The sequence below is a fragment of the Panthera tigris genome, chromosome F3 (genome assembly GCF_018350195.1).
Source record: "Panthera tigris isolate Pti1 chromosome F3, P.tigris_Pti1_mat1.1, whole genome shotgun sequence".
NCBI classification, from domain to species: domain Eukaryota; kingdom Metazoa; phylum Chordata; class Mammalia; order Carnivora; family Felidae; genus Panthera; species Panthera tigris.
Window position 1 is genome coordinate 12,934,609 of NC_056678.1, and position 25,902 is coordinate 12,960,510.

A 25,902-nucleotide genomic window follows, 5' to 3' on the forward strand; every position below is an offset into this window, starting at 1 on the left:
AGAAAATTTATTTGAAGAAGTAATAGCTGAAACCTTCCTTAATCTGGGGGAAGGAAACAGTCATCTAGATTCAGGAGGCACAGAGAACTATCAAAATCAACAAAAGCAGACCCAACACCAAGACATATTAAAATTAAATATATAAAATACAGTGATAAAAGAAAAAAATCTTAAAAGCAGTAAGGCAAAAGAAGTCCTTACTTTACAAGAGAAGAGCCATCAGGGTAGCTAGAGATTTCTCAACAAAACTTAGAGCTAGAAGGGAGTGGCATGATTTCTCAACAAAACAAAAGCTAGAAGGGAGTGGCATGATATATTCAAAGTGCAAATAGGAAAAATATGCATCCAAGAACACTCTATCCAGCAAGGCTATCATTCAGAATATAAGGAGAGATAAAGAGTTTCCCAGCCAAACAAGAACTAAAAGAGATCAGGATCACTAAACAAGCCCTGCAACAAACATTAAAAGGGATTCTTTGAGTGTAAAGGAGAAACCAAAAGTGAGAAATACAAGAAAGGATCACAAAAAATCTCCAGAAACAATGACAAAACAAATCATAAAATGGCAATAAATACATATCAATTATTACTTTGAATACAAATGGACGAAATGCTTCAATCAAAAGATACAGAGTATAAGAATGGATATATCTATATACTGCCAATAAAAGACTCATTTTAGACCTAACAACACCTCCAGATTGAGAGTTGAGGGGATGGAGAAAAATTTATCATGCAAATGGATGTCAAAAGAAGGCCAGAGTAGCAATACTTATATTGGACAAACGACTTTAAAATAAAGACTGGAGGATCTGGGCCAACATGGTGGAGAAGTAGGAGGATCCAGAAGTCCCACGTCTCTCTTTAAACACCAGAGCCTGGGAGGAAAAGAGACTGAAACTATTAGGAAGAAAATGGGAAAGCTGGAAAAAAGATAGGTGGGTAACTGCGAACTGGAGGAGATAAAAAAAAAGGCCACGTGGGCACGGAGGGGAGGGACCCCCTTCTGCAGAGAAACAAAGGGAAGAGAAAGAGCAGCTAGGGAAGTGCAGGACTGGAACTGGACAGGAGAAAGACCTTGGACCGAGGCTGAGAGGGATCCCATCTCTAACTGCTGGGCTTTCTTCAGACTGAGGCCTGGCTCCCTGTTCACACACCTGGGGAGGAGGGGAGCCAGCCCTGGGTGCAGTGGTAGATCAGAGGCTCAGTCTGCGGCTGGAGAAAGTGGTTCCCTCCCTGGAAGGCTGCGTGACAGCACAGAACCTGCCTGCTTCCGCCACCCCCCGAACAGTGGCTGAGCTAAGGGCTCAGTCTGCAGGAGGATAAGGTGGCGGTTTCCCTGGAGTGCTTTGGTAAAAGACAAAGGCTGCCGGCATCCGCCACCAGGGGGCTCGTGGTGAGGGCGACAGCTCTCAGTCCACAATAGAAGTCGGTCTTCCCTGAAGCGCAGTGGCACAGAACAAGCCAGCCGGTGCGACTTTGAATCCTAGCCAAGCACAGGGTCAGGGGAGTTGGTGGAGTGAGGACTGCCCCGTCTGCACCCCAGGGCACGGTGAGAACGACTCAAATGGAATCTACTGGGTCTGGCTCTGTGGAGAAGAGACTGGGAGATCACCATACCCCCTCCCCCCTCCACACCCCCTCACACCCCCACACCGAACCACCACCACCACCACCACAGTGGGGCCTCAGGGATCACTCCTGGGGCCCATAGTGGAGGTGGGTTCAGAATACGCCAAACCACGCCCCCTTGCAGTGGATAACTGTGTAACCACCTGAGCAGCACAGACACTGTGGACAGCTCCTCCCAACAAGTGATGCAGCATTGCCTGGATTAACTCTACGTCAATTCTGGATATATAGATATACTCTACCCGCCGCCCCCCCCCCCCATTTCTCCTCCTTATCTCTTCCTTCCCCTAGGCTGGTTACTCTGGTTATTGGTCTGTCTAATCAAGCCATATAGTTTCTCTGTCTGGGTAATTTTATCTCGTCTCCTTTTCCCTGCCTCCTTTATTTTCCTTTCTCTCTCTCTCTGGGCTAAGCCTTTTAGTCTCTCTGCCTAATCAACATGAATTCCCCACCCTGCCCCTGTCATTTCTCTCCTTGGATATGCTCTTCCATCAGCACCGCCTCCACCCTCTTCTCTACTTGTAGTCAGTGTTTCGTTTTTAGTCTTCAGCGTTTTGTTTTTGTTTGTGTTATTTGCTTGTGTGTTTGCATGCTTCTGTCTCCTGTTTGTCTATATGTTTTCCTTTACAGGACTACTCCAAGGAACAAATCAAAGCACACCTGGTGGAGGGTACAAAATATTACTATGAGTAGGATAATAAAATAACCAAAGTCACAACAACAGAGACCAAGTAACAATTCCCGAAAAAACATTTCCTGAAGGGCCAGGCCCTGGACAGTGTATGACCCTCCTTTAATACAGCAGTGCTCGCAGGTGTACAGCATACAAGCTTTTTAAAATGCATAAGGGACAGAAAAGTAGCCAAAATGATAAAACGGAAGAATTCTCCTCAAAAGAAGCTCCAGGAAGTAGGGACACCTAATGAATTGATCAAAACCAATTTAAGCAATATAATGGAACAAGAATTTAGAATAATAGTCATAAAATTAATCCCTGGGCTTGAAAAAAGCATAGAGGTCAGGAGAGAATCTATTGCTACAGAGATCAAGGGACTAAAAAATACTCATGATTAATTTAAAAATGCTATAAATGAGGTGCAAAATAAAATGGAGGTGGCCATAGCATGGATTGAAGAGGCAGAGGAGAGAATAGGTGAATTAGAAGATAAAATTATGGAAAAAGAGGAAGCTGAGAAAAAGAGAGATAAAAAAATCCAGGAGTATGAGGGGAGAATTAGAGAACTAAGTGATACAATCAAACAGAACAATATCCATATCATAGGATTTCCAGAAGAAGAAGAAGAGAGAGAAAGGGGCTGAAGGTGTACTTGAACAAATCATAGCTGAGAACCTCCCTGATCTGGGGAAGGAAACAGGCATTGAAATCCAAGAGACACAGAGAACTCCCTTCAGACATAACTTGAATCGATCTTCTGCACGACATATCATAGTCAAACTGGCAAAATACAAGGATACGGAGAGAATTCTGAAAGCAGCTAGGGATAAACGGGCCCTAACATACAAAGGTAGACACATACAGGTAGTAGCAGACCTATCCACTGAAACTTGGCAGGCCAGAAAGGAATGGCAGGAAATCTTCAATGTGATGAACAGAAAAAAATATGCAGCCAAGAATCCTTTATCCAGCAAGTCTGTCATTCAGAATAGAAGGAGAGATAAAGGTTTTCCCAAACAAACAAAAACTGAAGGAATACATCACCATTAAACCAGCCCTACAAGAGCTCCTAAGGGGGATTCTGTGAGTAAAATGTTGCAAGGCCCACAAAGCACCAGAGACACCACTACAAGCATGAAACCTAGACATCACAATGACTCTAAACCCCTATCTTTCAATAATAACACTGAATGTAAATGGACTAAATGCTCCAACCAAAAGACATAGGGTATCAGAATGGATAAAAAAACCCCAAGACCCATCTATTTGCTGTCTACAAGAAACTCATTTTAGACCTAAGGACACCTTCAGATTGAAAGTGAGGGAATGGAGAACTATCTATCATGCTACTGGAAGCCAAAAGAAAGCTGGAGTAGCCATACTTATTTCAGACAAACTAGACTTTAAATTAGAGGCTGTAAAAAGAGATGAAGAAGGGCATTATATAATAATTACAGGGTCTATCCATCAGGAAGAGCTAACAATTATAAATGTCTATATGCCCAAATGTCTTTGCAGGAGCCCCCAAATATATAAAACAATTAATCACAAACATAAGCAACCTTATTGATAAGAATGTGGTAACTGCAGGGGACTTTAATACTCCACTTACAACAATGGACAGAACATCTAGACAGAGAAATAAATAAAGAAACAAGGGCCCTAAATGATATATTGGATCAAATGCACTTGACAGATATATTTAGAACCCTGCATCCCAAAGCAACAGAATAGACTTTCTTCTAGAGTGCACATGGAACATTCTCCAAGATAGATCACATACTGGGTCACAAAACAGCCTTTCATAAGTATAAAAGAATTGAGATCATACCATGCACACTTTCAGACCACAATGCTATGAAACTTGAAATCAACCACAGGAAAAAGTCTGGAAAACCTCCAAAAGCATGGAGGTTAAAGAACACCCTACTAAAGAATGAATGGGTCAACCAGGCAATTAGAGAAGAAATTAAAAAATATGGAAACAAACAAAAATGAAAATACAACAATTCAAATGCTTTGGGATGCAGAGAAGGCAGTCCTGAGAGGAAAATACACTGCAATCCAGGCCTATCTCAAGAAACAAGAAAAATCCCAAATACAAAATCTAACAGCACACCTAAAGGAAATAGAAGAACAGCAAAGATACCCCAAACCCAGCAGAAGAAGAGAAATAATAAAGATCAGAGCAGAAATAAACAATATAGAATCTAAAAAAAACGTAGAACAGATCAATGAAACCAAGAGTTGGTTTTTTGGAAAAATAAACAAAATTGATAAACCTCTAGCCAGGCTTCTCAAAAATAAAAGGGAAAGGACCCAAACAGATAAAATCATGAATGAAAATGGAATTATTACAACCAATCCTTCAGAAATACAAGCAATTATCAGGGAATACTATGAAAAATTATATGCCAACAAAATAGACAACCTAGAAGAAATGGACAAATTCCTAAGCACCCACACACTTCCAAAACTCAAACAGGAAGAAATAGAAAATTTGAACAGACCCGTAACCAGTGAAGAAATTGAATCAACAAATAAGAGTCCAGGACCAGATGGCTTCCCTGGGAAATTCTACCAGACATTTAAAGCAAAGATAATAACTATCCTTCTCAAGCTATTCCAAAAAATAAAAAAGGGAAGGAAAACTTCCAGACTCATTCTATGAAGCCAGCATTACTTTGATTCCCAAAACAGAGACCCAGCAAAAAAAGAGAACTACAGGCTAATATTCCTGATGAATATGGACGCAAAAATTCTCAACAAGATACTAGCAAATTGAATTCAACAGCATGTAAAAAGAATTATTCACCATGATCAAGTGGGAGGCATCACAATCTCAGACTTTAGCCTCTACTACAAAGCTGTACTCATGAAGACAGCATGGTATTGGCATAAAAACAGACACATAGACCAATGGAATAGAATAGAGACTCCAGGGGCGCCTGGGTGGCTCAGTCGGTTGAGCGTCCGACTTCAGCTCAGGTCACGATCTCGCGGTCCGTGAGTTTGAGCCCCGCGTCGGGCTCTGGGCTGATGGCTCAGAGCCTGGAGCCTGCTTCCGATTCTGTGTCTCCCTCTCTCTCTGCCCCTCCCCCGTTCATGCTCTGTCTCTCTCTGTCTCAAAAATAAATAAATGTTAAAAAATTAAAAAAAAAAAAAAAAAAAAAAGAATAGAGACTCCAGAATTGGTCCCACAAAAGTATGGCCAACTAATCTTTGACAAAGCAGGCAAGAATATCCAATGGAAAAAAGACAGTCTCTTTAACAAATGGTGCTGGGAGAACTGGACAGCAACACGCAGAAGAATGAAACTAGACCACTTTCTTACACCATTCACAAAAATTAACTCAAAATGGATAAAGGACCTAAATGTGAGACAGGAAACCATCAAAACCCTAAAGGAGAAAGCAGGGAAAAACCTCTCTAACCTCAGCCGTAGCAATTTCTTACTTGACACATCCTCAAAGGCAAGGGAATTAAAAGCAAAAATGAACTACTGGGACCTTATAAAGATAAAAAGCTTCTGCACAGCAAAGGAAACAACCAACAAAACTAAAAGGCAACCAACGGAATGGGAAAAGATATTTGCAAATGACATATCAGACAAAGGGCTAGTATCCAAAATCTATACAGAGCTCACCAAACTCCACACCCGAAAAACAAATAATCCAGTGAAGAAATGGGCAGAAAACATGAATAGACACTTGTCTAAAGAAGACATCCGGATGGCCAACAGGCACATGAAAAGATGCTCAACGTCGCTCCTTATCAGGGAAATACAAATCAAAACCACACTCAGATACCACCTCATGCCAGTCAGAGTGGCTAAAATGAACAAATCCGGAAACTACAGATGCTGGCGAGGACGTGGAGAAACGGGAACCCTCTTGCACTGTTGGTGGGAATGCAAATTGGTGCAGCCACTCTGGAAAGCAGTGTGGAGGTTCCTCAGAAAATTAAAAATAGACCTACCCTATGACCCAGCAATAGCACTGCTAGGAATTTACCCAAGGGATACAGGAGTACTGATGCATAGGGGCAATTGTACCCCAATGTTTCTAGCAGCACCCTCAACAATAGCCAAATTATGGAAAGAGCCTAAATGTCCATCAACTGATGAATGGATAAAGAAATTGTGGTTTATATACACAATGGAGTACTACGTGGCAATGAGAAAGAATGAAATATGGCCCTTTGTAGCAACGTGGATGGAACTGGAGAGTATGATGCTAAGTGAAATAAGTCATACAGAGAAAGACAGATACCATATGTTTTCACTCTTACGTGGATCCTGAGAAACTTAACAGAAGACCATGGGGGAGGGGAAGGGGAAAAAAAAAGTTACAGAGAGGGAAGGAGGCAAACCATAAGAATAAGTTTTTATTCTCTTAAAACTGAGAATAAACTGAGGGTTGATGGAGAGTGGGAGGGAGGGGAAAGTGGGTGATGGGCATTGAGGAGGGCACCTGTTGGGATGAGCACTGGGTGTTGTATGGAAACCAATTTGACAATAAATTTCGTATTAAAAAAAAAAAGAATCAATTTGCAATACAGAAATAAATGTGCTGCATTACTGACATACTTAATAACAAGATATAGACGCTTATCTGATAATTGCCATAATTTTCTAAATACTAAGGAACATAAATGGTAATTCAAGGTATCTACATCAACTATGATGTGGTATGAAAACTTCTGATGTTTCTACCGGCAATGAAGTTACAAGTCCTATTAATCTCACGGGGATCTGTAGCCTGAACTCATAATAAAAGACTCAATTTCAGTTAGTGATTAGAAAAATTAAAAAAAAAGTAAAAAATGGACAGAAAACATGAGAAATTTTTCCAAAGAAGACATCCAAATAACCAACAGACACATGAAAAGATGCTCAACATCACACCTTATGAGGGAAATACAAGTCAAAATTATACTGAGGGGCACCTGAGTGGCTCAGTCGGTTGAGTATCCAACTTTGGCTCAGTTCATGATCTCGGCTCTTGAGTTCTAGTCCCACATCAGGCTCTCTGCTGTCAGCGCAGAGCCCACTTTAGATCCTCTATCCCCCCTCTCTCTGCCCCGCCCCTGCTCACTCTCTGTCTCAAAATAAACACACTTAAAAGAATTACACTGAGATATCACCTTGCACCTATCAGAGTGGTTAAAATAAAAAAACACAAGAAACAACAGGTGTTGACAAGGATGTGGAGAAAGGGTAACCCTCTTGCACTGTTGGTGGAAATGCAAACTGGTGCAGCCACTCTGGAAAACAGTATGGAGGTTCCTCAAAAAGTTGAAAATAAAAACTGCCCCATGATCCAGCAACTGCACTATCCAAAGAATACAAAAATACTAATTCAAAGGGATACATGCCCCCTGATGTTTATAGCAGCATTATCTACAATAGCCAAATTATGGAAACACCCCAAGTGTTCACTGACTGATGAATGGGTAAGGATGATGTGGTATAGATATACCATGGAATATTACTCAGCCATAAAAAAGAATGAAATATTGCCATTGGCAATGACATGGATAGAGCTGCAGAATATAATGTTAAGCATAATAGAGAAAGATGAATACCCTATGATTTCACTCATGTAAGATTTAAGAAACAGAACAAATGATCAAAGGGAAAAGAAAGAGGGAGAGACAAACCAAGAAACAGACTCTTAACTACAGAGAAAAAACTGATGGTTACCAGAGGGGAGGTGGATAGAGGGACAGGTTAAATAGGTGGATGTGGGGATAGGTTAAATAATGCACTTGTTGTGATGAGCACCAGGTGATGTATGGAGGTGCTGAATCACTGTTATATAACTGAAATAATAATACACTGTATGATAACTGGAATTTGCATAAAAACTTAAAAAAAGTATTTTCTCTAATGACAATGGGATTACATTCAAAATTAGTAACACAAAGGTCTCTGAGAAATCCCCAAATATTTGGAAACAAAATAACTCCTTTCTAAACAACCTATGAGTCAAAGAAGAAATAAAAAGGGGAATTAAAAGGTATTTTGAACTGAATAAAAATGAGAATAAAAACAGGACATACTAAAATCTGTGGGATAGTTCTAAAACAGTGCTTTAAGAGAAACTTATAGCCCTACACACCTTTAGTATAGAAGATCTTGAATAAATGATCCCACTTCCACCTTAAGAAACCACAAAAAGAATAGCCAACTGAACCCAAAATAAGTTCAGAAAAGGAAATAATAAAAATCTGAACAGAAATCAATGAAATAAAAAATATACATGTACAGAAAATCAATGAAACCAAAAGTTGGTTCTTTGAGATTAAAAAATGATAATCTTCCAACTTGAAAGATCAGGAGTAAAAAAAAAAAAGACATAACATCAATTTCGGCATTGAGAGAGGTTACATCACTATAGATTCTATAGGTATTAATAAGATGATAAGGGAATAATAATATAAAACAACCTGAAAGGTAGAAATTCCTTTAAAGATTCAAGCTACCAGAGCTCATTCAAGAAGAAAAAGAGAATGTGAACAGTACTTATTAAAGAAATTGAATTTGCAACTTAAAATTTTCCCATAAAGAAAATTCAAGAGCTCAAATGGCTTTACTGGAGTATCTTACCCAACCTTTAAAGAATTGATAGCAATTCTGCACATACTCTCCTAGAAAGTTAAATAGGATGGAATAAATCCCAACTCAACCTATGAAGCCAGCATTTCATGAAATTTTTACAACAAAAGAAAACAACACACAAATATCCCTTGTGAATATAGAAGCAAAAATTCTAGGGGCACCTGGGTGGCTCAGTTAGTTAAAACATCCAACTCTTGATCTCGGCTCAGGTCATCATCTCATGGTTCATGAGTTCGAGCCCCACATCAGGCTCTGCACTGACAGTGCAGAGCCTGCTTGGGATTCTGTCTGTCCTTCTCTGTGTCCCTCCCCTGCTACTTGTACCTCATTTGCTCTCTGTCAAAATAAAAATAAATAAACTTAAAAAAAAAAGAAGCAAAAATTCTAAACAAAATTTAGTAAATTTAATCCATTGATATATAAAAAGGATAATACAAGTGAATTTTAATACAGGAGTCCAAGGTGTGATACAGCATTTGAAAAATCAATCAATGCAATTAATGACAAGGAAACTAAATGATAAGAAGTTTCCTGATTTGAAAAGATAAAACTATTTTTATTTATAGAAAACATAATCATCTACATAGAAAATATAATGGAATCTTTAAAAAAAGTTACTAGAAGTAATTAATAAGTGAATTTACCAAGGCTATGCAATACAGAACCAATATATAAAAACCAATTATATTTATATATACTAGCAACAAATAATCAAAACTTGATATTTTTTAAAAAAAGAGCATATAGAATGGCAAGAAAAATATGAAATGTGCTTAGGGGTAAATCTGACAAAAGATACGAAAAACCTGAAAACAATAAAATACCACTATGACATATTAAAGAAGATCTAAATAAATGTAGAGACAAATCCTTGTGTCAAAAGACTCATATTGTTAAGATTCTTCTTATTAATCTTCCCAAATTAATATATATATTCAATGCTGCCTGAATCAATATCCCAGATTTTTTTTTTTTGGTAGAAATGAATACACTGCTTATAAAGTAATATGAAAATGCAAAATACCTAGATGGCAAAAACACCTTTGGGGAAAAGAAAAACATTGGGAGGCCTAATACTACTTCATTTCAATATTTTCTATAAAGCCACAATACTGAAGATACTGTGCTGTTGGTATCAAGATCTGTAAAAAGGATGGGCAGCACAAAGTAGAATCTAGAAATGAGAATGCACATACATGGATAAAAGATTTTCACAAAAAGAGAAAACAATCCAATAGATAAAGGACAAAAGGATAGTGTTTTCAACAAATAATGCTTGAATAATTGTATATGTATAAGCAAAAAGAATAAAGAACTTTGATCCATTCCTCACTCCACATACAAAACTTAACTCAAAATGTATTTTAGACTTAACTATAAAAACCTAAGACATAAAGCTTGTAAAAGAAAACATAGAATAAAATCTTAGCAGTTAGAAAAGAATTCCTTAGATACAATACCAAAATTGTAATTCAGAAAATATGAAATCAATTGTACTACATAAAAATTAAAAATTCTCGGGGCACCTGGGTGGCTCAGTCAGTTAAGCATCTGACTTCAGCTCAGGTCATCATCTCATGGTTTGTGAGTTCGAGCCCCGCGTCGGGCTTTGTGCTGACAGCTCAGAGTCTGAAGCGTGCTTTGGATTCTGTGTATATCTCTCTCTCTGCCCCTCCCCTGCTTGTGCTTTCTCTCTCTCTCTCTCTCTCTCAAACAAATAAACATCAAAAACATTTTTTTAATTAAAAATTCTTATCTCCAAAAAATGCTCTTAGGAGAATAAAAAGATAAGCCCAAAACTGGGAGAGAATGTCTGCAAGTTATAAGTCTGATAAAGGCTTGTATCCAATGCAAATAAAGAACTCTCAAAATTCAGTAAGAGAGCAATCCAATAAAAAAATTAAACAAAAGATTTAACAGATGATATAACAGAAGATACGAAATGACAGATAAACACACGAAGAGATGTTTAATACAATTAGTTGCTATGAAAATGAAAATTAAGACACAATATGATACCACTGCATACATTTTTAAATGGCTAAAATTAACGAAATTGACCACATCAACTGTTGGTGAGGATGTGAAACAAATGGAACCCTGAGGTACTGATTATGAGAAGATAAAATAGTACAATCATGCATAAAACCATTTCACAATTTCTTAGAAAGATAAACATACACCTATGATCCCAGCATTCCATCACAAAGTATTTTACCTTAGGAAAAGAAAGCAAAGGTCCATGTGAATACTTGCACATGAATGTCCACAGCGACGTTATTTGTAATTGAAAAAAAAAAACAAACTGGAAACATTCCACTAACCCTTAATGAATGAAAGGCCATCCTAATAATAAAAAGAAATGAACTATGGATATAAGATGGATGAATCTCTAATTATGCTGTAAATGTGCATTCTTGGGCCTGCATGGTATTGTCACAGGTAATGCAAGTGCACAGGGCATTGGAAATGAAGATGCACAGCAGGAGGAGCTAACCTAAAGCTTGTGTATTAAGAAAAACAATCTATATATCACTGGAGTCCCAGAATGAAAAGAAAAAGAAAGGGGTAGAAAATTTACTTAAAGAAATAATAGCTGAGAATGTCCCAAATCTGGGGAGAGATATGTACATCATGATATAATTTACCCCAAAATTTCAATCATGAAGAATAATGTTCTATAAGATACATTATAATATGTATAATACATTAGAACGTGTAGAATGATGTTCTACAAGATACATTATAACAAAATCATTTAAAATCAAAGACAAAGAGAGAATTTTAAAAGCAGGAAGAGAAAAAAATTATTTCCTACAAGGGAATTCCCATAAGACTATAAGCAGATTTCTCAGCAGAAACCTTACAGCCCAGGAGTTAAGTGGAATGATATATTCAAAGTGCTGAAAGAAAAAAAAAATGCCAACCAAATATACTTTACACAACAAAGTTGTCCTTCAAAAATAAAAGCAAAATACTTTCCCAAATAAACTAAAGCTGAGGGAGTTCATCACCACTAGACCTGTCTTACAAGAAATGCTAAAGGAATTCTATAAGCAGAAATCAAAGGATGCTAATCAGTAACATGATCTATGAGAGGGCACATACCATAAGCTCAAAGTGAAGGGATGGAAAAAGATATTCCATGTAAAAGGAAACCAAAAGATAGAAACAAAAAAATGGTAGCTATACTTGTATCAGACAAAACAGACTTAAAAACTGTAACAGGAGACAAAGAAAGTAATTTTTAATGGTAAAGGGGTCAATTCATGAAGTGGATATAACAATTGTAAATATATATGCCCCCAGTAGTGATGCACCTAAATATATTAAGCAAATACTAACAGATCTGAAGGGAGTAAGAGACATCTATATAATAACATTATAGGACTTCAATACCACACTTTTAACAATGGATATATCATTCAGAGAGAAATAAATAAGGAAGCAGACATAAACTAGACTTTAGAATAAATGGTCCTAAGCGACATAAACGGAACATCCCATTCAACAACAGCAGAGAACACTTCTCAAGTGCACGTGGAACAGTCCCTAGAATAGATCAAATGTTAGGTCACAAAACAGTCTTAGCGAATTTTACAAAGTTGCTATTATACCAAGTATCTTTTTCAACTATCATGTCTTAAAACAAGAAATCAATAACCAAAGGAAAGCTGGAAGATTCACAAATATGTGGAAATTAAACAACACACTCTAGAATAACCAATGGGTCAAAGGTGAAATCAAAAGGGAAATCAAATAATATCCTGAAACTAACCAAAATGAAACATACCATAACAAAACCTAAAGTATGCAGCAAAAGCAGTGCCAAGAGAAATGTGTATTAAGAAAAAAGAAAGAAAAAAGAAGAAAAATCTCAAATGAGTAACCTAACCTTGCACCTCAAGGAATTAGAAAAAGAACAAAGAAGCCTAAAGTAGTTGGATGAGGGAAATCACAAAGATCAGAGCAAAAATAAATGAAATGGAGAATAGAAGAACAATAGAAAAGATCAGCAACACTAAGAGTTGGGTTTTTAAGAAGATAAACAAAGCTGACAAACTTTTAATTGACGTACAAAGGAAAAAAAAGGATTGAAATAAAGATGGAAACGAAAGTGAAGACATTACAACGAATACAATAGCAATATAGAGGATCTTAAGAGATTAACATAAACAATTACAAGCCATTTGGATATCCTAGAATAAAGGATACATTTCTAGAAACATACAACCTATCAAGACTGAATCATAAAGGAGAAAATCTGAACAGACCAATAATGAGTTAAGTCAGCAATCAAAAACCTTGCAAAAAGAAAAGCCCAGGACCAGAAGGCTACATGGACAACTACCAAACATTTAAAGAATTAATGCCAATCCATCTCAAACTCTTCCAAAAAATTGAAGAGTTACCCTGATAAGGGTACTTATCTAAGTATCTAAATATCCTTATCTAAGCCAGATAAGGACACTACAAGGAAAACAAAACACCAAAAAAACTATAGACAAATATCCCTGAGGAACAGAGATGTAAAAATTCTCAATAAAATACTAGCAAACTGAAGGCATAGCACATTAAAAGGGTCACATACCATGACTAAGTGGGATAAATCCCACGGAAATATGCACGGATAGTTCAGCATACACAAATCAAAAAATACAATCGCATTAACACAAAAAAGGATAAAAATCACATGGTCATCTCAATAGATACAGAAAAAGCAGATGACAGAATTCAACGTCTTTTCATGATAAAACTCTTAGGAACAGAAAGTAATTAATATAACAAAGGCCACATATGAAAATCCCACTAACAATATCATATTCTGAAGGTTTTTACTGTAAGATTCACAATAAGCTCATCTTGACACTTTTATTCAATATAGTCCTGGAAAAACTATCCAAAGCATTTAGGCAAGAAACAGAAATAAAAGGTATACAAATTGAAAAGGAAGACATGAAATTGTCTCTGTTTGCTGAAGACACAATCTTGTACAGAAAATCTTTTTAAGCCTATACCAAAAAATTGTTAGAGCTAATAAATGAATTCAATAAGGTTTCAGGATAAAAAAAAAAAAATCAATACACAAAAATCCTATACACTAACAACCATCTGAAAGGAAATAAAAGTCTCATTTACAATAGCATCAAAATCAATAAAATACTTAGGAATAAATTTAACCAAAGAAGTGAACAATGTATACACTGAAAACTATAATAGACACTGATGAAAAAAACCGAAGACACAAATACACGTAAAGATGTACTGTGTTCAAGGATCAGGTGAGTTACTATCATTAAAATGTCCATACTACTCAAAGACATCTATAGAGCCATGTCCTCTCTACCAAAATTCCAATGTCATTTTTCACAAAAATGGAGAAAAAAAAGTACAAAACTTTGTATGGAAGTAAAAATGATTCAAAATAGCTAAAGTAATTTTGAAAAAGTTTAAAACTGGAGGCATCAAAAAAAAAAAAAAGGGGGGGCGCCTGGGTGGCTCAGTCGGTTAAGCGTCCAACTTCGGCTCAGGTCACGATCTCGCGGTCCGTGAGTTCGAGCCCCGCGTCGGGCTCTGGGCTGATGGCTCAGAGCCTGGAGCCTGCTTCCGATTCTGTGTCTCCCTCTCTCTCTGCCCCTCCCCCGTTCATGCTCTGTCTCTCCCTGTCTCAAAAATAATAAAATAAACATTAAAAAAAAAAAAACTGGAGGCATCATACTTTCTGGTTTTAAAATATGTTACAAAGCAATGGCCATCAAACAGTAAGGTATTTGCATAAAAAAAGACATATAGATCAATGAAGAGAGCTCAAAACAAATCTCCATATAAGGGTCAACTAATATTTGATAAGGGAGCCAAGAATCTCAATAGGGGAAAGGACTGTTTCTTCAATAAAATTGTGCTGGGAAAACTGAATATGCACATACAAAAAAAAAAAAGAAAGAAAGAAAGAAACGGTACCCCTAACACCACTCACAAAAATTAACTGGACTACAAAGGAAAAAAAAAGAAAGAGGACTGAAATAAAATTAGGATTAAGGACTTGAAACTATATAACTCCTAAAAGAAAATATAGGGAAAAAGCTCCTTGACATCCGTCTTGGCAATGACTTTTTGGAAATGACACCAAAATCACAAGAAACAAAAGCAATTATCAAGTGGGACTACATCAAATTAAAACCTTCCACCCAGCAAAAAAAAAAAAAAAAAAAAAAAAAAAAAAAAAAATCAACAAAATGAAAAGACAACCTACAGAATGGGAGAAAATACCTGCAAATCATCTACTTGATAAGGGGTTAATATCCAAAAGGTTTAAGAAACTCATACAACTCACTAGCCAAAAAAAAAAATCTAATTTAAAAATGGGCAAAAGATCTGAATAGACATTTTTCCAAAGAAGAGATACAAATGACCAATAGGTAAATGAAAAGGTGCTCAACATCACTAATTATGAGGGAAATGCAAATCCATACCACAATGACAGATCACTTCATACCTTGTCAGAATGGTTATTATTAAAAAGACAAGAGATAAATGCTGGCAAGGATGTGGAGAAAAGGGAACCCTAGTGCATTGTTCGTAGGACTATAAAGTGGTGCAGCCACTATGGAAAATATGGAGGTTCCTCAAAAATATAAAAATAAAACTACCATATAATCCAGCAATACCATTCTGGGTATATATCCAAAGGAAGTAAAATCAAGAGATATATGCATTCCCATGTTCACTGAAGCATTCTTCACAACAGGTAAGACAGGGAAGCAACTGAAGTGTCCATTGATGGATGAACGGATAAAGAAGATGTGGCTGGCGCACACACACACACACACACACACACACGCCCTGAAATATCATTCATCCATAAAAAAAGGAGGATACTCTGCCATTTGCAACAACATAGATGGACCCTGAGGGTATTATACTAAGTGAAGTCAGACAGAAGAAGACAAATCTTGTATGTTCTCACTTACATGTAGAATCTAAAAATACAGGACTCATAAAAACAGAGAACAGATTGAAGCTTGACAGAGGCCGTGTTGCGGGGGAAATGGGAAGACCTTGGTCAACAAAAGATGAATAGTTCCAGGAATCTAATGTATACCATGGTGTCTATAGTTAACAATACTGTATTGTATACTTGAATGTTACTATGAGAATAGATCTTAAATGTTCTCATCATAACCACAACAACAAAATGATAATTTATGTGAGGTGAAGGACACGTTAGCTAACCTTATTGTGGCAAACATTTTTCAATATATGTGTGTACCAAATCATCACATTGTATACCTTAAACTTAACACAGTGTTATATGTCAATTATATTTCAATAAGGCTGGAAAAAAATCAATAGTCAACTACAAAGCAGGGGTGGAATGCATACTTAAAAGCCCCACATCATTCTCACTAACCTTCTTAACACTGTATCTTATCAATGACTGTGAATCCAGACTACTGAATTGTTAGACCTCTCAATAAACCTCAGAAAGAGACTATTTTTTATTAATCAAGAGAAATATTTTGAAAATCTTTACATCAATTTCCTAGGAAAGCAACAAAGTAAGTTACTAAATAAGATGTTAGTATTATTATAACTAATATTAGTTAATATTAGTGTTTGAGAGACTAGATTCTTATTGAAAAGGACAAGTACTGGATTACAAATCCTCTCTGAATAAATGAATTATAAGTGTATATACATTTAAGAGCTGAATAGGGTCTTTTGGTGAAAAAATAATGGAACGAAACTTAAAACATTACCCATGCTAAAAACAAAAGAATTTGTAGCATATGAAAATGTACAGATTTTTCAATTATTATGATATTAGCTTTACTGATGTGACAAAAAAATTGAACAAAATTAATGTCAAGTCAGCACTTTGTTGTGTTTCTCTTTGCTTAGGAAATCATACCTCGTAAGAGCTGTTCCTGTTTTACCACAAGCCCCTGGTATTTTTTAAAGGTTTTTTCATAATCTTTTCTCAAGGTCTGGTTTTCGGGGTCTTCATCAAGTAAGCAACTTAAGTTAAGGATCATCCATATTCACTGAAGCAAAGAAAATCTACTGAAAAATATTATGAAGGACAGTACTATTACATTTTATGTGCAGTGTTAGCCAGTTATTTTCTCTAACCAGTAGTTTGAAACTGTTTGTCTCTGTACAATAATTGTGTTAGAACTTCTTAACCAAGTGTTCAAGGATGTTCTTAGAGATCTTGGATGAACACATGTTTGGGTATCATCAAATACTTGAATGCCCAGAAATTTTATGCAAATGTCTTATGTACGTGCACAGGTCCCTAAATTTCAACAGATTAACAAGTGGGTTAACGAACCAAATTTTGATATGTCTTATAATCCATGACATGTCACAATTTAATTGAAGCATTTTTTTCCATTCTTAGTGGTTCATAAATAATAGTGCATCTTACAATCAATGGTATCCAATATTTACAGGAATACGATATATTCTAAGATATCAGTTCCTGTCACCCAACAAACACAAAGTACAAATTACTGATGGCTAAAAGTTCCATTAGTGGTTCTCTCCATACCCCTTCTATTTAAGGAATTTTGGGCATGTTCAGGAGACTTGTGACTCCAGAAATGATCTGAAGTCTCCAGGATTATTGAGCTGTCCACACAGTTTAAGTCAACACCAATCTAGATGTCAGAAGTACAGAGCAACAGAAAATTTCTAAACGTGGAAAGATCCTAATTAGGAAAAGTCAAAGCCTGTGTGTGTGAGAGAGTATATTTTTAGAGTGTCTTGGGGATTCCATGAAGGAGAGGTAAGAAACATATGATATTCTTCACAATAGGAATAATACTTTTACTTTTTAAAAGAGACCAATAAAAATTGGGTTCAAAGGAAAATTACCAGCATGGCTTGCTGAATAAGCCATATGAATAAGCTAGGGCCTTCAATCTAGGAAAAACTAAGCTGTAGAGGCAATATGATAAATATCTTCAAATATAAGAAAAGTGATGTTTAAGAGACTTCATCCTTACTCTATATGGTTTTAGTATGCAAGACTGGATTCAAGGGATAGAAGTTATTGACAAGTGGATTTTAGTACACTAAGCAAAAGAACACTATAATAAATAGAATGTCAAACTACACAATGAACTAAATCAATAAGCAGTGACGTTGTTGAAGATACTAAATAACCGATTTGTAAGGGAGGCTCTAGAAGATTCCTGTGCTGAAAGATAGGTTAAAATAGGTCATTTTTAAAGATTCCTTTCATAGGTTCCATCATTCTGCAGGCCTCTCAAATTTGCATGTATTAAAAGACTTTTTGTGCTTAATTAGTAAAATAGAATTTAAAACTATGTTCACCAAATTCATACCCATTCCAATCAAAGTCCCCTTATTGCATAGAATTACATAAACAACAGCAGTGAGCCACACTTCAGCTGACCAAAGGATCTCAGTCTCCACTTGGAGACTCACAGTTCAATGATCTAGACCACTATTATCTGCTCCTTCTAGCTTATCAACCAAAGTTTTAAAGAGATTAAAAAGTATATGTCAAACTATATTCACTCTGATAGTTTCAATATTCATCTTAACCTTCAACACTCTTTCATTTTTCCAAATAATGTGAATGGCAAGAAAAAACAAAACTATCCCACCTACCCAAAGCTCAGAGCAACAACACTGGGGTGAAAAGCCATTCTAAAAGGATATCAGCTTTCTTCTTTTTAGAGAGTTCTTCTTGCCAAAGCTCATGTCTTTTTAACTCATGATCAATGATATTCATACATAAAGCTCCAATTTTATAGTGAGTGATAAGTCCATGGAACTGAGAAAAGCTTTAAAAAAGAGATTTTAGTATGTATTTAAAGCAATACAATTTGTAGAATCAGGAAATTTGTTTTGGGTAAACACTTGTCAATGTCAATGTAAATTTGATATATTTATTTCAATAAACGAAAACACCCACAGTATACTAGAAAGACATGAAATTATGAGATTACTTTAAATATATGCTGTAAATATAATTTTTAAAAAAACCCTTCCCTGAAATTAAATTATTTTTAAGTTAGAAATGAAATAAAACACATTTTTTTTTTTTTTTTTTTTTTTGTAATTAACGACCATTTTAACTATTCAGATACTCTCAAAATAAACTTTCGGACTACCATATAACAGAGCTAATAATGTAACAATACTAATACTGAATAAAATTGATACCAGAGAATAGACCAGCAAAGTTATCAGTAATCAGGTTTTTACATATGTTTCCTACACAATTCATTCATACAAGTATTTATTCGATAAATAGTTATTTGCTAATGCTGGCACATTTCTGGAATAGATGCAAGTAATTTTCTGGGAAATTGGCTAGAAACTTTTCACACTATCTCAATAAACATCTTTCTAAAGTATATATGTATAAATAGCATATATGGATACATAAGTTATATATATGCGTGTACATATAATGTATAACAATAACATTACTGGCACTTACTCTGGGTTAGGCTTTATTCTAAAAACCATCCCCAAACAGTGTTACTATGACTATCCAGTTGACAGCTGAGGAAACTAAAGCACAGAGAAGTAATATAATCAAGAACACAGAGGTGGTAGCAGTACTTGGATTCAAATCCATTTCCAGAGTCCATACTCTTACATTCTAAACCATTTTACTATTCTACTTTGTGAGTATATACATGTACATGCATGGGTTAGGACAGACTGAATGAAAGAACAACAGAGAGGACAGAAAATGGGAAAGAGAGTAAGAGTTCAGAGGCAAATAATGGGCAGATACACAGGAAGACTGGGCAAACCAGTAATCTACAATCCAAACCAATGACAGAGAAACAGAGATAGACTTCTACTTTTATTTCCTAATTTTTATACTTACCTGGAAAAGCAGAAAAAGATGTAAATTATGTTTGTAGCTAACTCAACACTTTGTTTCCAGTCTTCTCTCAGGACTCTTGCTAATGCACCCAGGGCAGTTTCTAAAGAAAAAAGGAACATATAAAAATGATCATTCGCCTTGCCTGTGGTATAAAGGGTGATTGGTTTTAAATGTCTACTTATTAATAAATAACAAAGCTCAGATAGAACTGGGTCAAAAAAGGAGGGTGGTTCTTTCCAACACAGAAAGCTGTTTTTAAAACTGAAATATAACTTTTACTTAAAGACCTATAACATATAACTTTAAGCCTATAGCTATAAACAGAAAAGTAAAATCTGATTTAAAGTAACATATTAAGTATATTATGGGTGACAAAATAATAAAAAGACAATTTATTTCTTGATTTGCATTTCCACTTGTAATATGGCTACTACAATGCCATTTTGTTTGTTTTTTAACATCTGATTTAATGTGTTTGTGAAGAAGGAAAAAAACTAGAATACGTCTAAAAAATGAGTTTACCAGGTTAACACTAGCTTCATTAAGCAAATTAATAACCAAATAAAGTTTATACACACAAAAATAAATCTATTTTAATACGTTAAATTAATGCCAACAAACATAAATAAAACAAAAAATCTTCCACAAACGTAGCTTTAGGGTAGAATAAACATCTTCACTAGATTTTTATCTTGAGAAAGGTAAAAATTAATGAATTGATTGAGAACTACCATATGCTAAGTAAACATAAAGTAATGAGACCAGTTTCAAATTAGAACTGTTATGTGGCTTACCAATTCTTAAAATATTAAAACATTAAACAAAGTATCTGCCTGTTATATAAATATCATAATTCAACTTTCTATAATAGATACTCAGGATCTACAGTACTTCATGGACTGCATTATTATTTATTATAGTAATGAAAGTGTTCAATTTATTTGTGCTTTTTGACCACTCATATTATGAAACAAGTATTATTAATCTACTTAGTGAAGAATTTTTCAAACTAAAAAACATCCACCCTATATATTTTTTTTTAATTTTTTAAATGTTTATTTACTTCTGAGAGAGACAGAGACAGAGCATGAGCATGAGCAGGGAAGGGGCAGAGACAGACAGAGACACAGAATTCAAAGCAGGTTCCAGGCTCTGAGCTGTGGGCACAAAGCCTGATGCGGGGCTTGAACTCATGAGCCATGAGATCATGACCTGAGCTGAAGTCGGATGCTTAACCGACTGAGCTACCCAGGCACTCCAATCCTATATTTTCATAATGTTATTCATATTCACAATGCAGAGCACTGGTATACCATATGCTTTGAACAAAACTATTTGTTCAAAGTAAATGGGTAGGCAATATACATTAACATGTAAAGGTTCCACAAAGCCCTACTTAATAAAGCATCTGGTAACTTTGTTTAATTCAGTATTACTAAAGGCATTTTATCACTATAATCCAGAGGAAACAGTATTTCTTAGAATGTACATCTGACCCTTGAACATACTTATTTGATTTGGATTTTTTTCAATAAATATGTATTTCATATTATGATTGAAAAATAAGGTAGAAGTCGCCCAGTGACTCAGAAGGGAAGGCAAAGGAAAGATGCAGAGAAGCCTGGAATAGCAGGGCTCTTGCCTGCTCCTGACATTTCTCACCCCATTTACTATCTGTGGGGAAGCTAGGTTCACTGAGGTCTTGAACTGGGAGGTGCAAAGGAACCAGCTCTGGTGAAAGAGTCTTGCTGAAGTGGTGGAGCATGGCCAGTCACTGGCCAGAATTGGCCAAGGATCACAAAACAACCTGCCTTCCACCCTCACCCCCTCCCAGGGTAACAGGTCCAGAACATTAGGGACAAGAACACCAAGCAGGAGCCTGAGACTTAGAGTGAACAGCAATGATGGTGCTGTCCGTGGTGCTGAAAGCTCTCCAAAGCGGGGAACCAATACCTCCAGGGAACGGCAGCTCACCACCTCCCAGCATCTCCTGTAAGCAGAAGCTGCGTTAGAACCTCATAAAGGGGTTCTGATGGAGCTCGCAACCTAGAGAGACAGGTAAAGGTGCTCCGCCTTCTCTCAGATTCCATGTGTAAAAAGATTTCCCACTTTCCTGAGTACAGGAGCAAGAAACAAGTGTCACTCTAGGATTCAGCTTTGTTAACTTGGGGTTGGACAAGTAACAAGGTGTTGCCCTGTTCTATTACTGTACACAGATAAGTTTCTGAAGAGTCAAAAAATACATGTGTATTTTTGACTGGGGTGGGGGGGCTGGCATGCCTAAATCACCACCCCCTCCACTGTTCAGGGGTTAATTGTACTTTGGAAAATGATGTACTATAACGTCATGAATTTAGGCATAGGGCTAGTGATTTATTTTTCAAATTTTATTTCAATTTTCTCCTTTAGTATAGAATAGAAAAATGTCTCCATAAAAATACAGCTTATAGGAATTGTACGTAGGTTATAAAGAAATAGCCAAAAGAAAATTATGAAGTCTAATGAAGGTCAAAATATAACCCAAAATTAATCTGTAAGTTAAATGCAGTCATAATTAAAATTTAATTATAATTTTTTAGAGCATATGGTAAAGTGATCTCAAAATAATATATAAGAAAACATGTAAGACCAACAACACCTATTTTTAAAGAATCAATAAATCAGAACATTTCTCTTACCAATTCTAAAACTCTAGTCAAAATATAAAACAAAACATAACAAACAGTGTGGTACTGGCATGGAAATTATCAAATAGATCAATGGAAAAGAAAAGAAAGCATTAAAACATATCAATGAATATATCAGAACAAGACATGGCACAAAATAAGCTTTCAAGTATATAATGAATAAAAGAATTGAAGGCAAATAACAGAAAAGGCCATTTAAAATCTTTGGGGAAAGAAGGGGTACTCATTAACTAGATTGGAATGACTGGCTATTAATATGCAAAAAATTTATATCTCTACCTCCTACTTACAACAAAAATGAGGGGCGCCTGGGATGGCTCAGTCAGTTAAGCATTTGACTCTTGACTCCAGCTCAGGGCATGATCTCATGGTTCCTAATTTTAAGTCCTGCATCAGGCTCTGTCTAGCCTGACAGCATGGAGTCTGCTTGGGATTTTCTTTCTCTCTCTCTCTCTCTCTCTGCCCTTCTCCTCTCACACTTTCAATCTCTCTCTCAAAATAAATAAATAAACTTAAGAAAAGTAAATTCCAGGGGCAAGGATTTCTGAAACAACCAAAGTAAGGACCTCCAAAAATCCACTCCTCCATAAGTGAATGAGAACACTGGTAAAAATGGTCAGAATTAACCTTTTTAGAACCCTGGAACTACATTTTGCAACAATAAGAAATATGGCTGAACCTTAGTAGAACCAGTAAACTCTGTGGTATTTCTACTTGCCATAAGTACATCCCCTCTGTGCAACTTTGCAGAAGCCTTGAAAATGAACAGCATCACAAATATAGTATCTGTGAAAAACAAAAGCAGAGCAGCAACTGGAGGGGGCAGAACAATTTGGCACTCCTGAAAACCCCCACTCCAGTGAACTGTCACTATCTGACATATCTGGATATTTGCTGCATTTCCAGGGTTTGCATTTATCTGACTTGACTCAGAAATTGCTTTGTACAGCCTTATACCCAGGGCATTTGTTGAAAACCACTGGTGGCAACATTGCAACTGCATGCAGCAGCCTTGCCAGCTGGGGTTAACAAGAGGTTGACAAAAAAACTTGAAAAAGGAAAAACCGGGAAATGAGAGATTCACAAGGTCTTTGAAAAGCTCCAATATATTCCTGAGAATCTAGAAGGCCATGCACATGTGCAGGAATGTGTTGATACCAGGAAAAGACGTAAGGAGGACCTCATCTCTCATCTCTGGCCAACCCTGAGGCATTGTACAAGCAGGAATTAAAGGCTAAGGCCTTGGGGATGCCTGGCCGACTCAGTTGGTAGAGTATGTGACTCTTGATCTCAGGGTCATGAGTTTGAGCCCCACTTTGGGTGTATAGATTACTTAAATAAATTTAAAGAATAAAAAATAAAGGCTAACTTAGCCTTGTACACTACCTGCTTAAACACTGAAGACATGCTCCAATACACACATACACAGTCACTTAGCAAAAGCTGGGACACTTAGGGCCAGGCATTTTAAAAAATCTCTATCCTGGGCATCTGGGTGGCTCAGCTGGTTGAGTGTCTGACTCTGGCTCACATGATCCCACGGTCCATGGGTTTGAGCCCCAGGTCGGGCTCTGTGCTGATAGCTCAGGGCCTGGAACCTGCTTCAGATTTTGTGTCTCCCTCTCTCTCCACCCCTCCCCCACTTGTGTTTTCTCTCTCTCTCTCTCTCTCTCTCTCTCTCAAAAATAAACATTAAAAAAATTAAAGTAAAATAAAAAATCTCTATCCAATCATTAGTTACCACTAAACTACCTGAGCTAGAAGCTTCAGTGGCTGCACAAAGATCACAGACTTTTCAGAATTCATCTAAGAAACTCATTATACAAACAGCAAAAATAACAAGCTCTGGAGAGAGTACAATATTATCGTAACAATAAAAACTACAAGACATGCAAGAAAACAGGACGTGATGTCTCATATTCAGGAAACACAGCATTCAATAGAAATTGTCCATGAGGAAGCACAAATGTTGAACTTATATGACTAAATAAGCTATTGTAAATATATCCAGTGAATTAAAGGAAACCATATCTAAAGATTTAAAGACAAGTATGGGAAGGTACGAGAATTCTGCCTCACCAAATGATATCAATAAGGAGATACAAATGACAAAGTATGAACCAAATAGAAATTCTGGAGTTAACAAAGTACAATAGATATCTGAAATGAAAAATTCACTAGAAGGACTTCACAGCAGATGTGAACTAGAAAAAGAAAGTATCAGCATATTAAAAGGCAGGTCAATTATGATTATTCAGTCTGAGGAACTGAAAGAAAAAATAATGAAAAGCAAGTAGAGCCTCAAAGACCTATGGGACACCACCAAACATATTAACATGGAATTCCCAAAAGGAGATACTTGAATGTTTAACAAAATAATGCCCCAAACTTCCAAAGTTTGATGAAAAACATTAATCTGCAGATCCAAGGAGTTTCACAAACTCCAAGAAGACACGCTAAAAGATGTAAACACCTAAATACATCATAGTCAAACTGGCAAAAGCCAAATGCAAAGAAAATGTTACAAGTAGCAAGAAGGCAGCTCAAGAGTTACACAGGATCCTTAATGAGATTAACATCCAATTTCGTATCAGAAACCATGGAGACATGAAGACAGTGGATAACATTGTAAAAGTGCTAAAATAAAAAGACTGCCAAACAAGAATTCAACATCTAGCAAAACTATGCACACAAACACCAAGGAGAAATTAAGTCATTCCTATTCCTAGGCAAACAAAAATTTAGAGAATTTGCTGATAGTAAACATTCCCTATAAGAAATACTAAAGGGAATCCTTCAAGCTTAAATGAAAAACTAGTAGAGAGGAATGTAAATCCACACAAAGAAATAAAGAGCACTGGTAAAGGTAATTATATAAATAAAATGACAGCTTAACATTATTTCTGATTGCAGTCTTTTCTTCTATTTAATTAAAAAATTCACACATCAATAATTACTGTGCTGACAGGCAGGTAATGTGTAATGATGTAATTTGCATTACTATAATAGTACAAAGAAGTGGAGAGGGAATAGAGAGGTAAGTCAGAACACGGTTTTTGCATGCTGCTAAAATTAAATATTGGAACCCTACTATTAATCTGAACTAAATTATTTTAATAGAAGATAGTAACTGTAATCCTAGGGCAAACACTCAGAAAATAATTCAGGAAAACACAGTAAAAGAACAACAAAAGGATTATAATGGTATACTAAAAAATATCCATTTTACATAAAAGAAGGCAGTAATAGAGGGTTAACGGAATAAAAATGATAAAAGATGCAGAAAACAAAGTGTTAGAGGACAATCCCACTTTATGAGTAATTACATTAATGGTAAATAGACTAAACTCTCCTATCAAAACGCAGAGATTGGCAGAATGGATTAAAAAAAGGGAGTGATCCAACT

At 36.1% G+C, this 25,902-nt stretch overlaps 1 protein-coding gene across 5 annotated transcripts in view; it reads right to left on the minus strand.

Annotated features, from left to right (window-relative positions):
* The window catches only part of KIFAP3 (kinesin associated protein 3), a 178,875-nt gene that overhangs the window by 114,311 nt on the left and 38,662 nt on the right, over nucleotides 1–25,902 (minus strand). For all 5 annotated transcript variants that reach the window (XM_042975506.1, XM_042975505.1, XM_007077026.3 and 2 more), the window contains 3 exons: nucleotides 19,810–19,909; nucleotides 18,624–18,748; nucleotides 16,843–16,941 (listed from right to left, as the gene is read on the minus strand). In XM_042975506.1, coding sequence (XP_042831440.1) covers nucleotides 16,843–16,941; nucleotides 18,624–18,748; nucleotides 19,810–19,909 — 324 coding nt within the window. The remainder of the gene's footprint in view (nucleotides 1–16,842; nucleotides 16,942–18,623; nucleotides 18,749–19,809; nucleotides 19,910–25,902) is intronic.